This window comes from Pristiophorus japonicus, chromosome 1 (assembly GCF_044704955.1).
Source record: "Pristiophorus japonicus isolate sPriJap1 chromosome 1, sPriJap1.hap1, whole genome shotgun sequence".
Taxonomy (NCBI): domain Eukaryota; kingdom Metazoa; phylum Chordata; class Chondrichthyes; family Pristiophoridae; genus Pristiophorus; species Pristiophorus japonicus.
The window spans coordinates 206,159,988-206,178,854 of record NC_091977.1 but is presented as its reverse complement, the minus strand read 5'-3'; the positions used below and the strand labels follow the sequence as shown (position 1 = coordinate 206,178,854).

Sequence of the window (18,867 nt, the reverse complement as noted above, 5' to 3'; positions counted from 1 at the left end):
ACCCGGAAAAATGAGTTTTCCTCAGGTCCTCGAGAATTTAACAGTAGGACCTGATTACCATTTCTTGTCTCCATTTCCCAGCCACAGCCTGCCAGATTGAGAGGCTGGCTGGCTGTCAGGCGGGTAGGCCTTCGACACCAGGTCGCTGCTGGGGAGGTCAGAGGAAGGAGGGAGGGATCAGAAAGGCCGGTGGGAGCAGGGAGAAGATTGGACACCAGAGGGGAGATTGGGGTCTGGGTCAGAGGGGAGATCAGAGGCTGGGGTTGGGGGAAGAACAGAGTCCTGATCAGAGGGGAGATTGGAGGCCGGGGTTGGGGGAAGATCGGGTCTGGAGCAGAAGGGAGATCGGAAAAGTCGGGGGGAGATCAGAATGGACAGGGGGTGTCCAATCATAGGGGTGTTGGTGAAGCAGGTAAACTGGATCCAGCAGGAAAATGGAATGGCAATTACCTCCTGGATCCAGCAGTCCTTGTCTCCTTTTAGCTGCCATGTTTCCCGAGGCCTGAGAAACCCAGCTGGCCAGGGTTAAATTTAAATTTGTGGTTAATTCTGAGGCACGCAGCCTCATTATAATATTTAATTAACCAACCTACCTCCTGCGAGCGGATTGGTTGCCCAGTCATCCACTGTTCGGCATCCGTTACAATTAGAAGCAAGTTGGGATTATGTTTCAGATTTTTTACATTTTTACATCCCTCCCGACCCAAACCCAACTGTTTTTGAGGGTTAAAATTCCCAACATTCTGTCTGAGAGTAAAAGGTAGGTTTAATTTTCTATGAATAAACATGCAGATAGAGACAGTACTTGTTTTGGTTGACTGAAAGTGACCATGCTCTGTTTTAAGAGATAAATTTAAACTAGCTCACCCTTTGCCCTCACCAATCGAATTGGTGCTCTGTCTGTTTCTGGCGATAAACATAAGCCTTGTGAGGGTCAGAAGTTAATAACTAGAAGTTTTTCTCTAACTTGTGCTTTGCACCTGGCTTTGTTAAATGGGAGGTTGATAAAATAGTTACCCAATAGCAGATGTAGAAGACAGGAATTACATCACATTGAATAACCCAATTATCCTGTTTGGAAACAGAAAGCTACATTTTCTAGAGAGCAGAGAGGAAATGAAGTTTAAAAAGGTGTCCCACGTGTACTTTAAATCCAACAAAATGAGTATAATTTTCTGGGTTAGTATTCATTCGCTTGGTTACACTTATCCATTACATCAATAGTAAATAAGTCGGATGAAAAGGCCTTTTGGGAGCATGCCAGTCCAAGGCATAATATTCAAGGCCTCAGGATAAAGGGATAAATTGCCTGCCTGGCATATTTGTCCTTGTTTGTGCTTCTTCAACCTACAACCTCTCTATGCTACATCTGCTTGCACAAATAAAATGGGACCTAACATAAACTGAACTAGAGGATGACCCAGAAATTAAAAGCTCTTGACCCCCTTAGAGGAGGCCATCCTGAATATTTTTAACAAAAGCATCAGCAGCATATAAGAAAGTAAAGCCGGAGGCCTCCGCCTTGCTCTTGTTACGTCTTTCTCCCTTTTCACTCACTGATACACAGGCATACACAAAACCATACAAATATCGCACGCAGTAACCTGCAGTCCAAGTTCTGTCTGAAGGTATCACTTGGTACCAGCAGTAGAACATTTTTATTTCAAATTTCCAACATCTGCAGTTTTATGCTGTATTAGAACATTTGTTTCTTTTATATGTCATTGTCAATTCCTTGCTGCACTTAAATGATCGTCAAAAAAGTACAATTTTCAGCATGTTTTTGTGTTGTTTTGATTGTTATAATCTCCAATTTCAAAGCACCTAATTAATTGTGATTTAACTTACCTTTACATGCGTTATCTTGCTCTTCATAGCCTTCTTTACACATGCACTTCCCAATTGGGACCAGCCACTCCCCATCAGCACTGCAGTACATTTTTGGAGTGTCATCTTTCATTGAGTTGTTGACACACATGCCCAGCACTTCCACCAGTGAGGATGAATCAGCCCCTGTGATCGTATCTTCAAAGAAAGCAAGGTTACGGAATGTAGATGGGCACTTCTTGTAGTACACTCGCACGGAGACCAGAGCAATGCAGGCGCCAACATCTTGAAAGGCGAGATAGAATCCCTTTTTAGACAGGGGGCCGACATCTCGCACTTCTGTATTTAACTTCATGACTCGATCTCCAAGGTCAAGCTCTGTGAAACTTTCATCTGCTGCTATTGTGTCAATTTTTGTGTACTGGTTTTCTCTGATGTTCCTCCCATCTTCATCATTGGATTCAAAATGATACACATTAAAGGTCTCTTTACAGGTCCCGAGACCTCCAGGGAGACTGTTGCAGTCTCGTAATGTAAATTTTAGCTCAATGAATATTCGGCGGGCCCCTTCATTGGAGATCCAGTTAGTCTGTAACCAGTTATTCTGATTTTGCTCCATAACATTACATACCTGGTATGTGTGTATGGGAGTGTAATTCTCATCGACCTCACTGATTTCTTCCCACTGTAGGAAGTAAACAAAAGTACAGCATTAGATACAACATTGTAAAAAAAGACGCAAAAAATATTAATGAATTATAACTATGCCTGTACGTTTGTCATGGTAAATCTTTAAGGTAATCACAGATTTATCACGACTAAAATGTCAAAGGTTATGGAACTTGTGATAAAATTATGCAATGTCAGGGAGGTGTTTTTTGGTAACCAAGCCACTATGTTATAACTTTCTCTTTCATTTCTGTTTTTCTCATTCCCTTCTTAACTTCTGTTTATCTCTCTCTTTGTTTTATTTCACTTTCCTGCTCTCTTCTGTCCCTTCTGTCCCTTAGCGGCCTACAAAAGGCCCAGCGTCGTCGACCAGCCAGCGGGAGATCGGAGGAGGCAGAGCGGGACGTCGGAGAGGCCTACAAAAGGCCCAGCATCGTTGACCAGCCAGCGGGTGATCGGAGGAGGCAGAGCGGGATGTCGCAGAGACCTACAAAAGGCCCAGTGTCATCGACCAGCCAGCGGGTGATCGGAGGAGGCAGAGCGGGACGTCGGAGAGGCCTACAAAAGGCCCAGCATCGTTGACCAGCCAGCGGGTGATCGGAGGAGGCAGAGTGGGATGTCGCAGAGACCTACAAAAGGCCCAGTGTCATCGACCAGCCAGCGGGTGATTGGAGGAAGTGGAGTGGGACGTTGCAGAGACCAGCCAGTGCAGCTGCAAGAGGGAGGCAAAAAAGAAGTGGAAAGAAATCGAAAGGTGACATCACAACCAAGTGGGTAAGTGATTGGCTGGTGATTGGAAGGCAGTTTTTCTTTTTCTTTTTCTTTATCAGCAAGTAACCTTTTAGCATTGTTGTTGCCAAATTAAGTTAACCGAGGGGTTAAGTCATGGCAGGAGAGCTCGGACACGTGTTATGCTCCTCCTGTACTATGTGGGAAGTCAGGGACGCTTCAAGTGTCCCTGATGACTACGTATGCGAGAAGTGTATCCGCCTGCAGCTCCTGACGGACTGCATTGTGGCACTGGAGCTGCGGGTAGATTCACTCTGGTGCATCCATGATGCTGAGAATGACGGGAATAGCATGTTTAGCGAGTTGGTCTTACCGCAGGTAAAGGGTACACAGCCAGATAGGGAATGGGTGACCAACAGGAAGAGCAGTGCAAAGAAGGTAGTGCAGGGGTCCTCTGCGGTCATCTCCCTGCAAAACAGATACACTGCTTTGGGTACTGTTACGGGGGAAGACTCATCAGGGGAGAGCAGCAGCAGCTAAGTTCATGGCACCGTGGGTGGCTCTGCTGCACTGGAGGGCAAGAAAAAGAGTGGGAGAGCTATTGTGATAGGAGATTCGATTGTAAGGGGAATAGATAGGCGTTTCTGCAGCCGCAACCGAGACTCCAGGATGGTATGTTGCCTCCCTGGTGCAAGGGTCAAGGATGTCTCGGAGCAGGTGTAGGACATTCTGAAAAGGGAGGGTGAACAGCCAGTTGTCATGGTGCATATAGGTACCAACGATATAGGTAAAAAACGGGATGAGGTCCTATGAGACGAATTTAGGGAGCTAGGAGCTGAATTTAAAAAGTAGGACATCAAAAGTAGTAATCTCAGGATTGCTACCAGTGCCACGTGCTAGTCAGAGTAGGAATCGCAGGAGAGCTCAGATGAATACGTGGCTTGAGAAGTGGTGCAGAAGAGAGGGATTCAAATTCCTGGGACATTGGAACCGGTTCTGGGGGAGGTGGGACCAGTACAAACCAGGCGGTCTGTACCTGGGCAGGACCGGAAGCAATGTCCAAGGGGGAGTGTTTGCTAGTGCTGTTGGGGAGGAATTAAATTAATATGGCAGGGGAATGGGAACCTATGCAGGGAGACAGAGGGAAATAAAATGGAGGCAGATGCAAAAGATAGAAAGGAGAATAGTAAAAGTGGAGGGCAGAGAAACCCAAGGCAAAAAACAAAAAGGGCTACATTACAGTAAAATTCTAAAGGGGCAAAGTGTGTTAAAAAGGCAAACCTGAAGGCTCTATGCCTCAATGCGAGGAGTATTCGGAATAAGGTGGATGAATTAACTGTGCAGATAGCAGTTAACGGATATGATGTAATTGGCATCACGGAAACATGGCTCCAGGGAGACCAAGGCTGGGAACTCAACATCCAGGGGTATTCAACATTCAGGAAGGATAGACAGAAAGGAAAAGGAGGCGGGGTGGTGTTGCTGGTTAAAGAGGAAATTAATGCAATAGTAAGGAGGGACATTAGCTTGGATTAGCTTGCAATCAGTATGGGTGGAGATGTGGAATACCAAAGGGCAGAAAGCGCTGGTGGGAGTTGTGTACAGACCACCAAACAGTAGTGGTGAGGTTGGGGACAGCATCAAAGATGAAATAAGGGATGTGTGCAATAAAGGTACAGCAGTTATCATGGGTGACTTTAATCTACATATTGACTGGACTAACCAAACTGGTAACAATGCGGTGGAGGACGGTTTCCTGGAGTGTATTAGGGATGGTTTTCTAGACCAATATGCCGAGAAACCAACTAGAGAGCTGGCCTGGGTGATGTGTAATGAGAAGGGACTAATTGGAAATCTTGTTGTGCGAGGCCCCTTGGGGAAGAGTGACCATAATATAGTAGAATTCTTTATTAAGATGGAGAGTGACACAGTTAATTCAGAAACTAGGGTCCTGAATTTAAGGAAGGGTAACTTCGAAGGTATGAGGCATGAATTGGCTAGAATAGACTTGCAAATGATACTGAAAGGGTTGACGGTGGATAGGCAATGGCAAACATTTAAAGATCACATGGATGAACTTCAACAAGTGTACATCCCTGTCTGGAGTAAAAATAAAACAGGGAAGGTGGCTCAACCGTGGCTAATAAGGGAAATTAAGGATAGTGTTAAATCCAAGGAAGAGGCATATAAATTGGCCAGAAAACGCAGCAAACCTGAGGACTGGGAGAAATTTAGAATTCAGCAGAGGGGGACTAAGGGTTTAATTAAGAGGGGGAAAGTAGAGTACAATAGGAAGCTTGCCAGGAACATAAAAACTGACTGCAAAAGCTTCTATAGATATGTGAAGAGAAAAAGATTAGTGAAGACAAATGTAGGTCCCTTGCAGTCGGATTCAGGTGAATTTATAATGGGGAACAAAGAAATGGCAGACCAATTGAACAAATACTTTGGTTCTGTCTTCACAAAGGAAGACACAATTAACCTTCCGGATGTACTAGGGGACCGAGGTTCTAGTGAGAAGGAGGAACTGAAGGATATCCTTATTAGACGGGAAATTGTGTTAGGGAAATTGATGGGATTGAAGGCTGATAAATCTCCAGGGCCTGATAGTCTGCATGCCAGAGTATTTAAGGAAGAGGCCCTAGAAATAGTGGATGCATTGGTGATCATTTTCCAACAGTCTATCGACTCTGGATCAGTTCCTATGGACTGGAGGGTAGCTAATGTAACACTACTTTTTAAAAAAGGAGGGAGAGAGAAAATGGGGAATTATAGACAGGTTAGCCTGACATCAGTAGTGGGGAAAACATTGAAATCAATCATTAAGGATGCAATAGCAGCGCATTTGGAAAGGAGTGACAGGATCGGTCCAAGTCAGCATGGATTTATGAAAGGGAAATCATGCTTGACGAATCTTCTGGAATCTTTTGAGGATGTAACTAGCAGAGTGGACAATGGAGAACCAGTGGATGTGGTGTATTTGGACTTACAAAAGGCTTTTGACAAGGTCCCACACAAGAGATTGGTGTGCAAAATCAAAGCACATGGTATTGGGGGTAATGTACTGATGTGGATATCGAACTGGTTGGCAGACAAGAAGCAGAGAGTCGGGATAAACGGGTCCTTTTCAGAATGGCAGGCAGCGACTAGTGGTGTGCCGCAGGGTTCAGTGATGGGACCCCAGCTCTTTACAATATATATTAATGATTTAGATGAAGGAATTGAGTGTAATATCTCCAAGCTTGCAGATGACACTAAACTGAGTGGCAGTGTGAGCCGTGAGGAGGACGCTAAGAGGCTGCAGGGTGATTTGGACAGGTTAGGTGAGTGGGCAAAAGCGTGGCAGATGCAGTATAATTTGGATAAATGTGAAGTTATCCACTTTGGGGCCAAAAACACAAAGGCAGAATATTATCTGAATGGCAGCAGCTTAGGAAAAGGGGAGGTGCAACGAGACCTGGGTGTCATGGTTCATCAGTCATTGAAAGTTGGCATGCAGGTACAGCAGGCGGTGAAGAAGGCAAATGGTATGTTGACCTTCATAGCTAGGGGATTTGAGTACAGGAGCAGGGAGGTCTTACTGCAGTTGTACAGGGCCTTGGTGAGACCTCAATTGGAATATTGTGTTCAGTTTTGGTCTCCTAATCTGAGGAAGGACGTTCTTGCTATTGAGGGAGTGCAGCGAAGGTTCACCAGGCTGATTCCAGGGATGGCTGGACTGACATATGAGGAGAGACTGGATCAACTGGGCCTTTATTCACTGGAGTTTAGAAGGATGAGAGGGGATCTCATAGAAATTTATAAGATTCTGACGGGACTGGACAGGTTAGATGCGGAAGAATGTTCCCGATGTTGGGAAAGTCCAGAACCAGGGGACATAGTCTTAGGATAAAGGGTAGGCCATTTAGGACTGAGATGAGGAGAAACGTCTTCACTGAGAGTTGTTAACCTGTGGAATTCCCTGCCGCAGAGAGTTGTTGATGCCAGTTGATTGGATATATTCAAGAGGGAGTTAGATATGGCCCTTACGGCTAAAGGGCTCAAGGGATATGGAGAGAAAGCAGGAAAGGGGTACTGAGGGAATGATCAGCCATGATCTTATTGAATGATGGTGCAGGCTCAAAGGGTCGAATGGCCCACTCCTGCACCTATTTTCTATGTTTCTATGTCTCTCCTCCATCCTTTCCTTCTGTTCCTCTCTCTTTGTTCCTTCACTTCTTACTCTCTCCCTCCTTTGTCACATCTATTTCTCTTTTCCTCTTCCTCCCTTTCCGATTCTCTCTCTCTCTTCTCCTTTATTTCCATTTCCCTCCCTTTTCCTTCACTTCTATTGCTCTCAGTTCCTTTACCTGTTTCTTTGCTTTGTTCACCTATTTCTCTCTCTCTTCCACTTTGGCTTCTTTATCTCTTCTCTCTTGCTTCTATTTTTCATCACCACTTTGGTTTTATCCTGTTCCTTCAGTTCTCCTTCTCGCTCTCCTCCACTCATCTTTCTTTCTCATTCTCCCCCTCATTTCTGTCTCTCTTTCCTCTTCTTGTACCTTCTCTTCTGTTTCTCCCTTCGTGTTCCTTCATTTCTGTTTCTGTCACTCCTCCTTAATTTCTGTATCTTTCTTCCTACTCGGTTCTATTTTGTATTTCGCCCTGTTACTTCACTTCTTTTCTCATTTTCCTTTCTTACATTCTTTCATTGTACTTTTTTCTTCCGCCTTATTGATCATTATCTTTCTCTCTCACTTGCTTGTTTCTGTAACTATTGGCAACATCACCATTTTGGGAGTTTCCTAACCAGCATTTTTGTGAGCAGGGAGAGGCAGGGGATTCTGACTCAGGCAGGTGGAAAGAAGCAAAATATTAGGACTTGGATAGGCAGTGGGAGGAGGAGCAAAGTATCTCAGGTGTGCATACAAGAGCAGGCACAGCATTGAGTCTTGGCTTGCAAAGTTATTAGTGGAGCACTAGTGGACACTTTGCAGGTGAGGAGAGGGCAGAGTGTTAGAATTCTCTGTTGTGACTGATGTGGACTCCAGCCAATTGGAAGGAACTAATGGCACAGAAATGTATTTGTGTGAATAGCCTGCCTGAATGGTTAGGCACCTAATATTGGACCTCGGGCCTCATTATCATTCAACCTTTAAGCTGCAAACACCTACTTTACTGGGCATTCTCAGGCAGTTTGCCAGAGAAGAGGCCTCAAAGACTGGGCCACTACCTTGGCAGCAGCGGCCCTCAGTAAGTCCCTAAAGGCAATGGATGAATGGGGGTGACCGAGAGGGGGAACGATCGAAGAAGAGAGCAGTAGCAGCAATCAGGGAAGAGGGTTATGGCATTGATCAGAGGGGGCTTGAAGTCATGATCAGATTGGGGGGTGGGGGTGAGTAGACTGTGGCTGGCAGCAGCTTGCGTTTTTAATTTTGGGTTGGGAAAACTACTCATGCTCTAGCTTAGAGTCAAATAGGATGCCAATGTTGCAAACGGTCTGGTTCAATCTCAGATGTTGGCTACGGAGGGAGATGGAATTGTGGACTAGGGAATGGAGTTTGTGGCAGATAATTTAATAAACAGTAGGATGCTGTGGGAATGATCAGCCATGATCTTATGGGAGAATGTTGGTTCTTTCTGAATGGATACGCTAAGATGTACTGAATTGGCTTCCTCATATCTTGTGATTCACAAGGCAGTAGAAATAATTTTTGTTATTTATTCTTTTAAGCCCTTTCAAAATGTTGTATATTTTTGATGAGATGCCCCCTTAAATGCTCCATTCCAGTCATAACTTTTCAAGTTTTTCAATGTTACTATATCCTTTCATTCCTGGTATCATTCTGGTGAATCTAGAGTGCATGTTTTCCATGGCTCTGCTATCCTTTCTATAATGGAGTATCAAAAGCTGCAGAAAGTACTCCAACTCTGGCCTAACCAATGTCTTTTATGGACTCATCATCACCTTTCTGCTTTTGTATTAATGCCTCAATCCTCCTAAAACCAAAGAGATAACAACCCAGGGTAAACTGTATCAAGAAAAACATTGGCTGTAATTCTCTGAAGTTGCATTTCCTCTACAGTCTGATAGTTAATCAGGTGTGATGGTGAATATTGCTGAGTTTTATTTGCTGCTTTTGATTCTCTTCAGTTGCTTTAACTATTTAAAGTTCATCAAACTGACTTTCATCACTACCCAAACTATGTTGCGCAGATTCTAGTTTTTCTTTAAATTTGGCATTAAAATAAACATATTCTCTACCTCAACTATACCTCAAATTTACGATTCAGGAATATAAATGTATGCTTTAGTCACAAGTGTTGAAAAATAAAATAACTGAAATAGCAATACTAATCAAAGCAGACTGGTGATGAACCAATATTAAAAAGAAATCCCAACAGGCACCACTTTTACAAAAGAACAAAAAAGGTACTCCAGGGAAAGGGGACGGAAGATACCATACACATCATACATACATAATTATGACGATGCACACAGAATAATGAACAGTTTTCACCCCTTTTGTACAGTAGCCTTGTGGAGGAAAAGTAAAAAGCTTTCTTTAAAAAAGGTAATGATTATGATGGGCATCTAATACAAATAAATTCAGTTATCGATTATATCGCTCTTCAGTATAAACATATTATACAAGTCAGAATATAAACGGAAACTAGGCGCATTAATCATCCTTTATTTTAAAAAAGAAATAGTTTGGCGTGATTAAATGGAATAACCTTGATCTTCACTGCCCTTTAATGCATTCACTGCTCTAACCAGAATGTCATTCTCTTATGTCTAAATGACCTGGTAAGAGAAAACCTTCTAAATGTGTGCAGCCACGTGCAGAACAGTCTTGTACCCAACTCCCCAGACACTAATCTGTCCATAGCTTTTCACACAGATAATATTACATTTGCGGCTAAGTCTCAACAACTGCATCCATAAATCAATTTCAGTCCGGCTTTAATCATCTATCTGTAATCAGGGGCTATTCAGGCCACATTTACATCTCATTCCTGCTGGCCAAATAGTCACATTAGTCCTTTGAAGCTTATTCAGGCTTAAATTATTATATTCTCTAATAAACATTGAAGTCCTTTCAGCCTGATTTCCGTGAGCAGCATTAATGTATTTCACTGGCAGAAAAATCTGTGAGTAAATCAGTATTCTGGTGTTAAAGATACAAAAGCCCCCTCACACCCAATAATGGCCTTTTTTCTGCTGGCCACTTAGAATGTCCTTCATGTTGTAAACATACAACTGTCCCACCTCCAGCAGCAGCAGATGGAATCACAGTTTGCTGATTCCAGTGCATCCCCTGACTATTACAACACTGGACTGAAACATCTCAAATTTAATCATACAGCAGAACTTTGCTGTTCTATTGCTTGCCCCCTGCCTTCTTAATGAGCATTTATCAAAACATAATCGGTCATTATACAGCATGACAAGCTCTGTATGCTGCTTAAAAACACACACACACACACACTCAGTTTTTCATTCCAGATAAGTAAAATGCATCTAATGAGTGCAGATGAGTGAATTTTTACTAAATATATATGTGAAAACCAGATTACAAGAATCCATAATTAAAGTTCTTTAGCGTCATTCAGCTAAATGGAGCTGAGCAGATTAATCATATGTAGAGCGTCTTTTATTCTCAGCTGTTAGCATAACAGCTATCACATTCAATAGCTCTTGTATAGTGGGGAAATGAATTCCTCTTTGCGTAGGAGATACAACAATAGGTGCCCACAAATTATAAAAAAAGACTAAAATGCGTATTTAGGTGAAATATTTTGTGAAAGATATGTGAGCACATTTATCTATTACATTTCAGAAAAGATGGATTCTCAAAGGAAACATGCTATGAATGCTACAAAGCATGCAGCCAACAAGGCTGGTTGCAAAAATGTAGATACTGTACTGCAAATGAACAAAAGAAATGGTACACTGATCTGCACACTGATATAGTAATATTATATATCCTAACACCACATTTAAAGAGGCTGTGTAGTTGTACATGTTTATACAGTAACTAAGTAAATCTAGAGTGAGAAAGGGACATTTGGCTCATCAAGCCTCCGTCATTCACAACCAATGAGGGATCTATATATCTTGGACTTCCCTCTTTCGCCATTTGTTAAACCTTGGTTTAGATCCTTCTCCTACTTTTCGCAAAACTAAAAATCAAGCAGCGCTATCAATAGCTTTTGATTCCTTGATTCCCCTATTTAACATATATTGATCTAGCTTCTTTTTAAATACTTTCTCTGGAAGTTTGCTCGACATATCCACTACCCTGTGGGGAAAATAATTTAAGCTAAAAATTCTGTCTCATTTTAAGTACTGAAATAGCATAATTTAGGGGTTATTTGAACTTGTGTTATAGTGTAAAATGGATGATAGTGAATCGGCAGCCTGTTTTACATCTCTCCCGATTTTTATTTCCATTGACTTTATCGAGAGAGATCTGGGGAAACTTCTAAATCCATTAATTCAGGGCAAAATTAATTGGCATTTGGAAAAGCATGGTCTAATAAATTAAAGTCAGCACAGATTTGTTAAAAGCAATTCATATTTGACTAAATGATCGAGTTCTTTGATAAAGTAACAGAGTATTGTGGTGGGATCACCTTTCACCCCATCAGCCTCCACGTTCAACGAATCATCCTCCTCCATTTCCGCCAACTCCAGCGTGATCACACCACCAATCACATCTTCCCCTGCCCTCCCCTCTTGGCATTCCAAAGGGACCGCTCCTTCCACGACACCTGGTCCATTCTGCAGTCACTCCCAGCACCACTACCCCTTCCCACAGCACCTCTCCGTGCAAGCACAGGAGATACAACACCTACCCTTTTACCTCCGCCCTTCCCACTATCCAGGGCCTCAAATACTCCCTCCAGGTGAAACAGCGATTTACTTGCACTTCCTTCAATTTAGTATACTGTATTCGCTGCTCACGATGTGATCTCCTCTACATTGGGGAGACCAAGCGTAGATTGGGGATCGCTTTGCGGAACACCTCCATTCAGTCCAAAAGTGTGACCCTGAACTTCCGATCGCCTGTCACTTTAATTCTCCACTCCACTCCCACTCTGGCCTCTCTGTCCTCGGTCTCCTACACTGTTCCAACGAATCTCAATGCAACCTCGAGGAACAGCAGCTCATCTTTCGTTTAGGCACTTTACAGCCTTCTGTACTTAACATCGAGTTCAACAATTTCAGAGCGTAGCCGCTGCCCAACTTTGGCTCCCTTTCCACCCCCCAAGCCTATGTTTTTTTGCTCCTTGTCTCTAACGGCAGCTGGTCATTATTCCGCCATTGACACCCTATCTTGACTAATGTTTTTCGAACTCCTGGCATTACCATTTCAATTCGGCCCATCATCCCTTTTGTTTCTCTAATCTCTCCTGCCTTCCACTCTATCACAGACCATCCCTTTTGTTCTTTCTTCCCCTCCCCTTTTAATGCTTCTTAAGAATGTGCTCTTTTCGAACATTCTGCAGTTCTGACAAAACGTTAACTCTGCTTTTCTCTCCACAGATGCTGCCTAACCGCTGGGATTTCCAGCATTTTCTGTTTTTACTTCAGATTCCAGCACCCGCAGTATTTTGCTTTTATAACGGAGTATTTTGTTCAATTCTGGGCACCACACTTTAGGAAAGATGTCTCGGCCTTGGAGAGGGTGCAGAAGGGATTTATTAGAAGGGTACCAGGGATGAGGGACTTCAAACTGGAGAAGTTGGAGTGTTCTCCTTGGAGCAGAGAAGGGTTAAGAAGAGATTTAATGGAGGTGTGAAAAATCAAGAATGGTTTAGATAGAGTAAATAAGGAGAAACTGTTTCCAGTGACAAAAGGGTCGGTAACCAAGGGACACAGATTTAAGGTGATTGGCAAAAGAACCAGAGGCAGCATGAGAAAACATTCTTTTACACAGCGAGTTACTGTGATCTAGAATGCACTGTCTGCTGGAAGCAGATTCAATAGTAACATTCAAAAGGAAATTGGATAAATACTTGAAGGGAAAAAAGTTATCCTTCTTCTTAGGCAGTCCTTTGGAGTCGAGGGTGACTTGCTTCCACACTAAAAATGAGTTCTCATGTGACCGATGAGTCCTATGTGGGACCTAAAGTCTCTGTCACAGGTGGGGCAGACGGTGGTTGATGGAACAGTTGGGTGGGGTGCTTGGAGGGTTGCCGTGCGCTCCTTCCGCTGTCAACGCTTGGCTCAGCTTGCTCTTGACGTAGAGACACGAGGTGTTCGGGGCCTTCCCAGATGCTTTTCCTCCACTTTGAGTGGTCTTGGGCCAGGGATTCCCAGGTGTTGATGGGGATGTTGCACTTTTCCAAGGAGGTTTTGAGGGTGTCCTTAAAGTGTTTCCTCTGCCCACCTAGGGCTTGCTTGCCGTTTTGGAGCTCCGAGTAGAGCGCTTCTTTTGGAAGTCTCGTGTCAGGCATGCAGACGATGTGGCCCGCCCAATAGAGTTGATCGAAAGTGGTCAGTGCTTCGATGCTGGGGATGTTGGCCTGAGCGAGAATTCTGACATTAGTGCACCTATCCTGCCAATGTATTTGCAGGATCTTGCGGAAGCAGCATTAGTGGTACTTCTCCAGTGCTTTGAGGTGGCTGCTGTACATAGTCCATGTCTCTGAGACATATAGGAGGGAAGGTATCACTACTGCTCTGTAGACCATGAGCTTGGTGCCTGGTTTGAGATCCTGGTCTTCAAACACTCTCTTCCTCAGGCAACCAAAGCTGCACTGGCACACTGGTGTTGAACCTCGTCATCAATGTCTGCCCTTGTTGAGAGTAGGCTCCCAAGGTATGGAAAATGGTCTACGTTGTCCAAGGCCTCATCGTAGATTTTGAAAATCGGGAAGTAGTGCTGCATGGCGGGGACAGGTTGGTAGAGGACCTTTGTCTTACGGATGTTTAGTGTAAGGCCCATGCTCTCGTATGCTTCGGTGAAGGTGTTGACGATGGCTTGGAGTTCTGTCTCCGCGTGTGCGCGGACGCAAGCATCGTCTGCATACTGTAATTCAATGACACCAGAGGATGGGACGGCCTAGGATCTGGCCTAGAGGCGGCGGAGGTTGAACACTTTCCCGTTTGTTATGTAGATTAGCTCCACTCCAGCGGGGAGCTTACTGAGGGTGTGATGGAGCATTGCAGCAAGGGAGATCGAGAAGAGCATTGGTGCAATGACACAGCCTTGCTTGACCCCAGTCCGAATGTGAATTGGGTCTGTGGTGGATTTGTTGATCAGGATCACGGCTTGCATGTTGTCGTGAAGCATGCCGGGATGGCGGGACTGACCTATCAAGAAAGACTGGATCAACTGGGCTTGTATTCACTGGAGTTCAGAAGAATGAGAGGGAATCTCATAGAAATGTTTAAAATTCTGACGGGGTTAGACAGGTTAGATGCAGGAAGAATGTTCCCAATGTTGGGGAAGTCCAGAACCAGGGGTCACAGTCTAAGGATAAGGGGTATGCCATTTAGGACCGAGATGAGGAGAAAATTCTTCACCCAGAAAGTGGTGAACCTGTGGAATTCTCTACCACAGAAAGTTGTTGAGGTCAATTCACTAAATATATTCAAAAAGGAGTTAGATGTAGTCCTTACTACTAGGGGGATCAAGGGATATGGCGAGAAAGCAGGAATGGGGTACTGAAGTTGCATGTTCAGCCATGAACTCATTGAATGGCAGTGCAGGCTCGAAGGGCCGAATGGCCGAATAGCCTACTCCTGCATCTATTTTCGATGTTTCTAAGCAGGCAAAGGATGGTGACAAACTTTTGAGGGCAGCTGAATTTGAGGAGGAGGCTTCATAATCCCTCACGGTTTACAATATCGAAGCCTTTGTTATGTCAAAAAAGGCCATGGACAGGGGTTGGTGCCGTTCCCTGCATTTCTCTTGTAGGGTTATAGGGAAAGAGCAGGGGAGTGGGATTAATTGGATAGCTGTTCCAAAGAGCCAGCACAGACATGATGTGTCAAATGGGCCTCCTTCTGTGCTGTATCATTCTATGATTCTATGTAAAATGGGCTGCAATTCGCTATCACCCATTTTACACTATCAAACAAGGTCAAAATTACTACCTATGTGTGGAGAGGAATTTTGGGCGGAACCCGAACCTGAACCCGGTGGGTAAATGCCCGTTTCAGCCCCTCCATCCCTTCTTCATGATATCAGAGTAAGATGTGGAACTGACAGGATGACTGCCTCCACTGGAAATGCGTATACTTCTGCCCAGGGTACAGCTAAGATGGAACATTTCAGTATCCCCATCATCTTGTTTTGTCTTCAATAATCACCATGCTCTTTGTCCCTGTATTCTTATCAATACCATTTCTTTTTTCCCCGCATCATCTTTAATGACTGTACCTATTGTTCGATCCTTGTAGCATCATCGCCCACTTTATAAATATAACACTGCCTTCTAGTTTAATCTCTATAATTGAATCATCCTCATTTTATCTCCATTTTATCACTGCCATCATTACTATCTTTTCGTATCCCCAATTAGCTTCCTTTAACGCCAAACACCAATCTAAGCTTGCCACATTCATTACAATTGTGCTGTAAACTGGTGAAGAGAATGGAAGAGCTGCAGGACATTTTAATTTAAAAGGCTCTCCTTCTGAAACAGTATTTCCTCCGTGGACACCAATTGGGGCCCTGACAGCTGCTTGTGTTTTAGTCACCCAGATCACTTGTACGGGCTGGGAGACCTTCAGACGCAGGCCAGTACCCATCTGGACCATGCATTTGTACATCAGGCAGAAAGCAGGAGCACAGCTGCGTACCTGGGAGGCTTGGAATTGTACTCCTGGCCATCAGCACCGGGGTCTTCCGGTTGTGCATCTCCAGCAGCAGCCAGGAAACTCCAAGGCCTTTGAATCTTCTGGGCGTCTTAATGCAGGGAATGCCAATTTATTTTTCACCTTGCCTGCATCTTCTTCAGCTTCTGGTTAGTAGGGCTCCCGAGTTAAACCCCCGCGCTAACAATCGTCAAACACCCCTCTGCTGGGATGCTCAATGAACGGAGGAAGAGGGAAAGTGGACGGGAGGTCAGTATTGCCCCCTCTATCTAATTTAAATAGGTGTGCTATTCACACAGGTTAGGGAAGCCCCAGGAAATGTTCTAGTCATTGTGCAGCTTTATCAATGAAGCTTAATCCAATAATAGGATATGTTTCAAGGTCATTTAACAAGTTCTTCAAATGGTTTAAAAAAAGTCAAAACAAGTTATTCTAAAGTTTAGAAAAGGGAAACTCTGAATGCTGGATATATCCATGATAAAAAAATTTAAAATGGTGGAAATATACACCAGGATCTACTTCAGCATGTGAAAACAGAAAACACAAGTTAATGTTTTGGGTTGAAACCTTTCAGAAGATGAGAAGTCTAGGATAGCCCCTTTATTTGGCTGGCCAAAAAAGAGGGGAGGGAGTAAGATATTATTTTCCATTTCTACGCTCCCAGAGAGAATCATACTCCTGTTACACAATCTGCCTGATTCTCCATCCATTTTCATGGATTAATCTTTGGAACCCAACTTTTTCAAAATGGGCACCAAGGAGCATACATATCCATATAATTAAATGTCCTGCATTAATTATGTTTGTGTCTTTCCTGATTCTCTCAAATAATCACAATCTGTTAAGTTAACCATATTGGTTCAGTTACCTACAGAGAGGTTAAACAATAAATGTTAATTTAGGAGCGAGCAAAACCAGCACCACAAAAGCACTCCATCGAATCATTCAATGTTATTTTTAAATCCAGCAATCTGAAAGCAGCAACTACTATAAAATGAACAAGTATTAGTTCTGCAAAGCTTGATATTTTTAGCAGCACTAAGATGTGTTTTTATCTTGGCTGTGTTACAAGAAATGTTGACGACAATTTTCATTTTTATTAGCACTTTTAATATAGCAATAGATCCTCACATGCTTCATAACTGGACACCAATCAGTGTTTGGAGAAAGGTTGGTGTATATAAAGGAGACCAGATTCAGAAGAGCAGAGGGCAATGTCGACACGCGGTATTTCAGAATTAATGATGGGTGACGGCAAAGCTTTTGAATTTGATGCATTGGAGGATGGAGAGTCTCGGAGGCTGCCAACGATGGGGTCAAAGGTTATATGAACTTAATATGGAATCAGATACAGGTAATGCAGCTTTGGGCAAGCTGCAATTCATGAAGGTGCATCGTGGGAGGCTGGCAAGATCAGCAATGGAGTAAATGAGTCTGAAGCTAATGAAATGATGGGTAAGGATTTCAGTAGCAGAGTAGCAGGGCAATGCTACAAAAGTGGGAATAGGCAATCTTGGTGTTGGCTAGGATGTGGGGTCTGAAGCTCAGCTCAGGATCAAACAGGATACTGAGGCTTGCATTGCTGGGTTGAGTCTTAGTAAACAGTCCAGGAGTGGGATGATAGAATCAGAGGCTAAGCGCTGGAGGTTTTTGTGGAAACTAAACAGGATGGCTTCAGTCTTGTCGATGTTAAGTTGAAAAAAATTCTTGCTTGTCAGCATTGTCATCATGGAGTCAGTAGAGCTGGGTACTGTCTGCATACATGTTGGCATAATGTGACCTCATGCCTATGAAGGGCATTGTGCCGAGCAGTAAAATAATGGGGTCCAACGATACAAACATGGTGCACTCTGGAGATGACCATGCAGATGTGGGAGGAGAAGCATACCAGGGGATGTGCTGATTTTGTACGGACAAGTAGTACTGGAACCAATTGAGGCCACTGCCACCTATCAATTTAAACAGATAGACACACAAACCTCCTTGCCCAGTTCCATGTGCTGCATCCAGGCGATCAAATACACCCTGTTGTCCTTAAACAGATTAGTGACTTGATTTGCTTTGCAATAAAACCAATTGAACTCCGAGTATATGCAAAACTTTTAATTCATTACTGCCATATGATCGTTTTCCTACATTACAACAGTGGCTGCACTTCAAAAAGTACCCCGTTGGTTGTAAAGTGGTTTGGGATGTCCGGTGGTCTTTATTTCTTTCTTTTCTTTTAGCATAAAGCAGTGGTAATTTAAAAAAAATAATAATCTGATTTGACATTATCTATCTCTTTAAATGTACAGTAATTTTAGTTATTTTTAATTAATTCATGGGATCTGGGCATCGCTGGCAAGGTCAGTATTTATTGCCGATCCCTAATTGCCCTTGAGAAGGTTGTGGTGAGCCACTGCCTTGAACTGCTGCAGTCTGTGTGGTGAAGGTACACCAACTCCAGGTTTATTGTGGGGTGTGTGGAGGAGACTGGTAAACAATGTTCGCACAATGAGGCTAAATATCAAAACATGTCACAGAGGTCGGATCATTTAAATTATTAGTATATGTTCTCTAAATGATCCAGGCACAAGGAACACATTGATGGATGGGAGAAGATATCTGGCATAATCCAGAGGGCTGTTGGGAAATCTTAAATGGATTTGGCTATTTAAAGGTGAAGGCCCACATGAAGGGGGGCGGGGCAGGCATCATTCTGGCCATTAGAAAGGCTGGAAATAGCTTTGAAAATATTTGATGGTGGGGAGGGAGCGATCATCATCATCATCATAGGCAGTCCCTCGGAGTCAGGGAGAGAAGAAAAGACTTGGCAGTCAAAAAGT

At 43.6% G+C, this 18,867-nt stretch overlaps 1 protein-coding gene across 2 annotated transcripts in view; it reads right to left on the bottom strand.

Moving 5' to 3' along the window:
- LOC139268281 (ephrin type-A receptor 5-like) overlaps positions 1-18,867 on the bottom strand; it is a 460,418-nt gene that overhangs the window by 383,583 nt on the left and 57,968 nt on the right. For both annotated transcript variants that reach the window (XM_070886335.1, XM_070886343.1), the window contains exon 3: positions 1,849-2,512. In XM_070886335.1, coding sequence (XP_070742436.1) covers positions 1,849-2,512 — 664 coding nt within the window. The remainder of the gene's footprint in view (positions 1-1,848; positions 2,513-18,867) is intronic.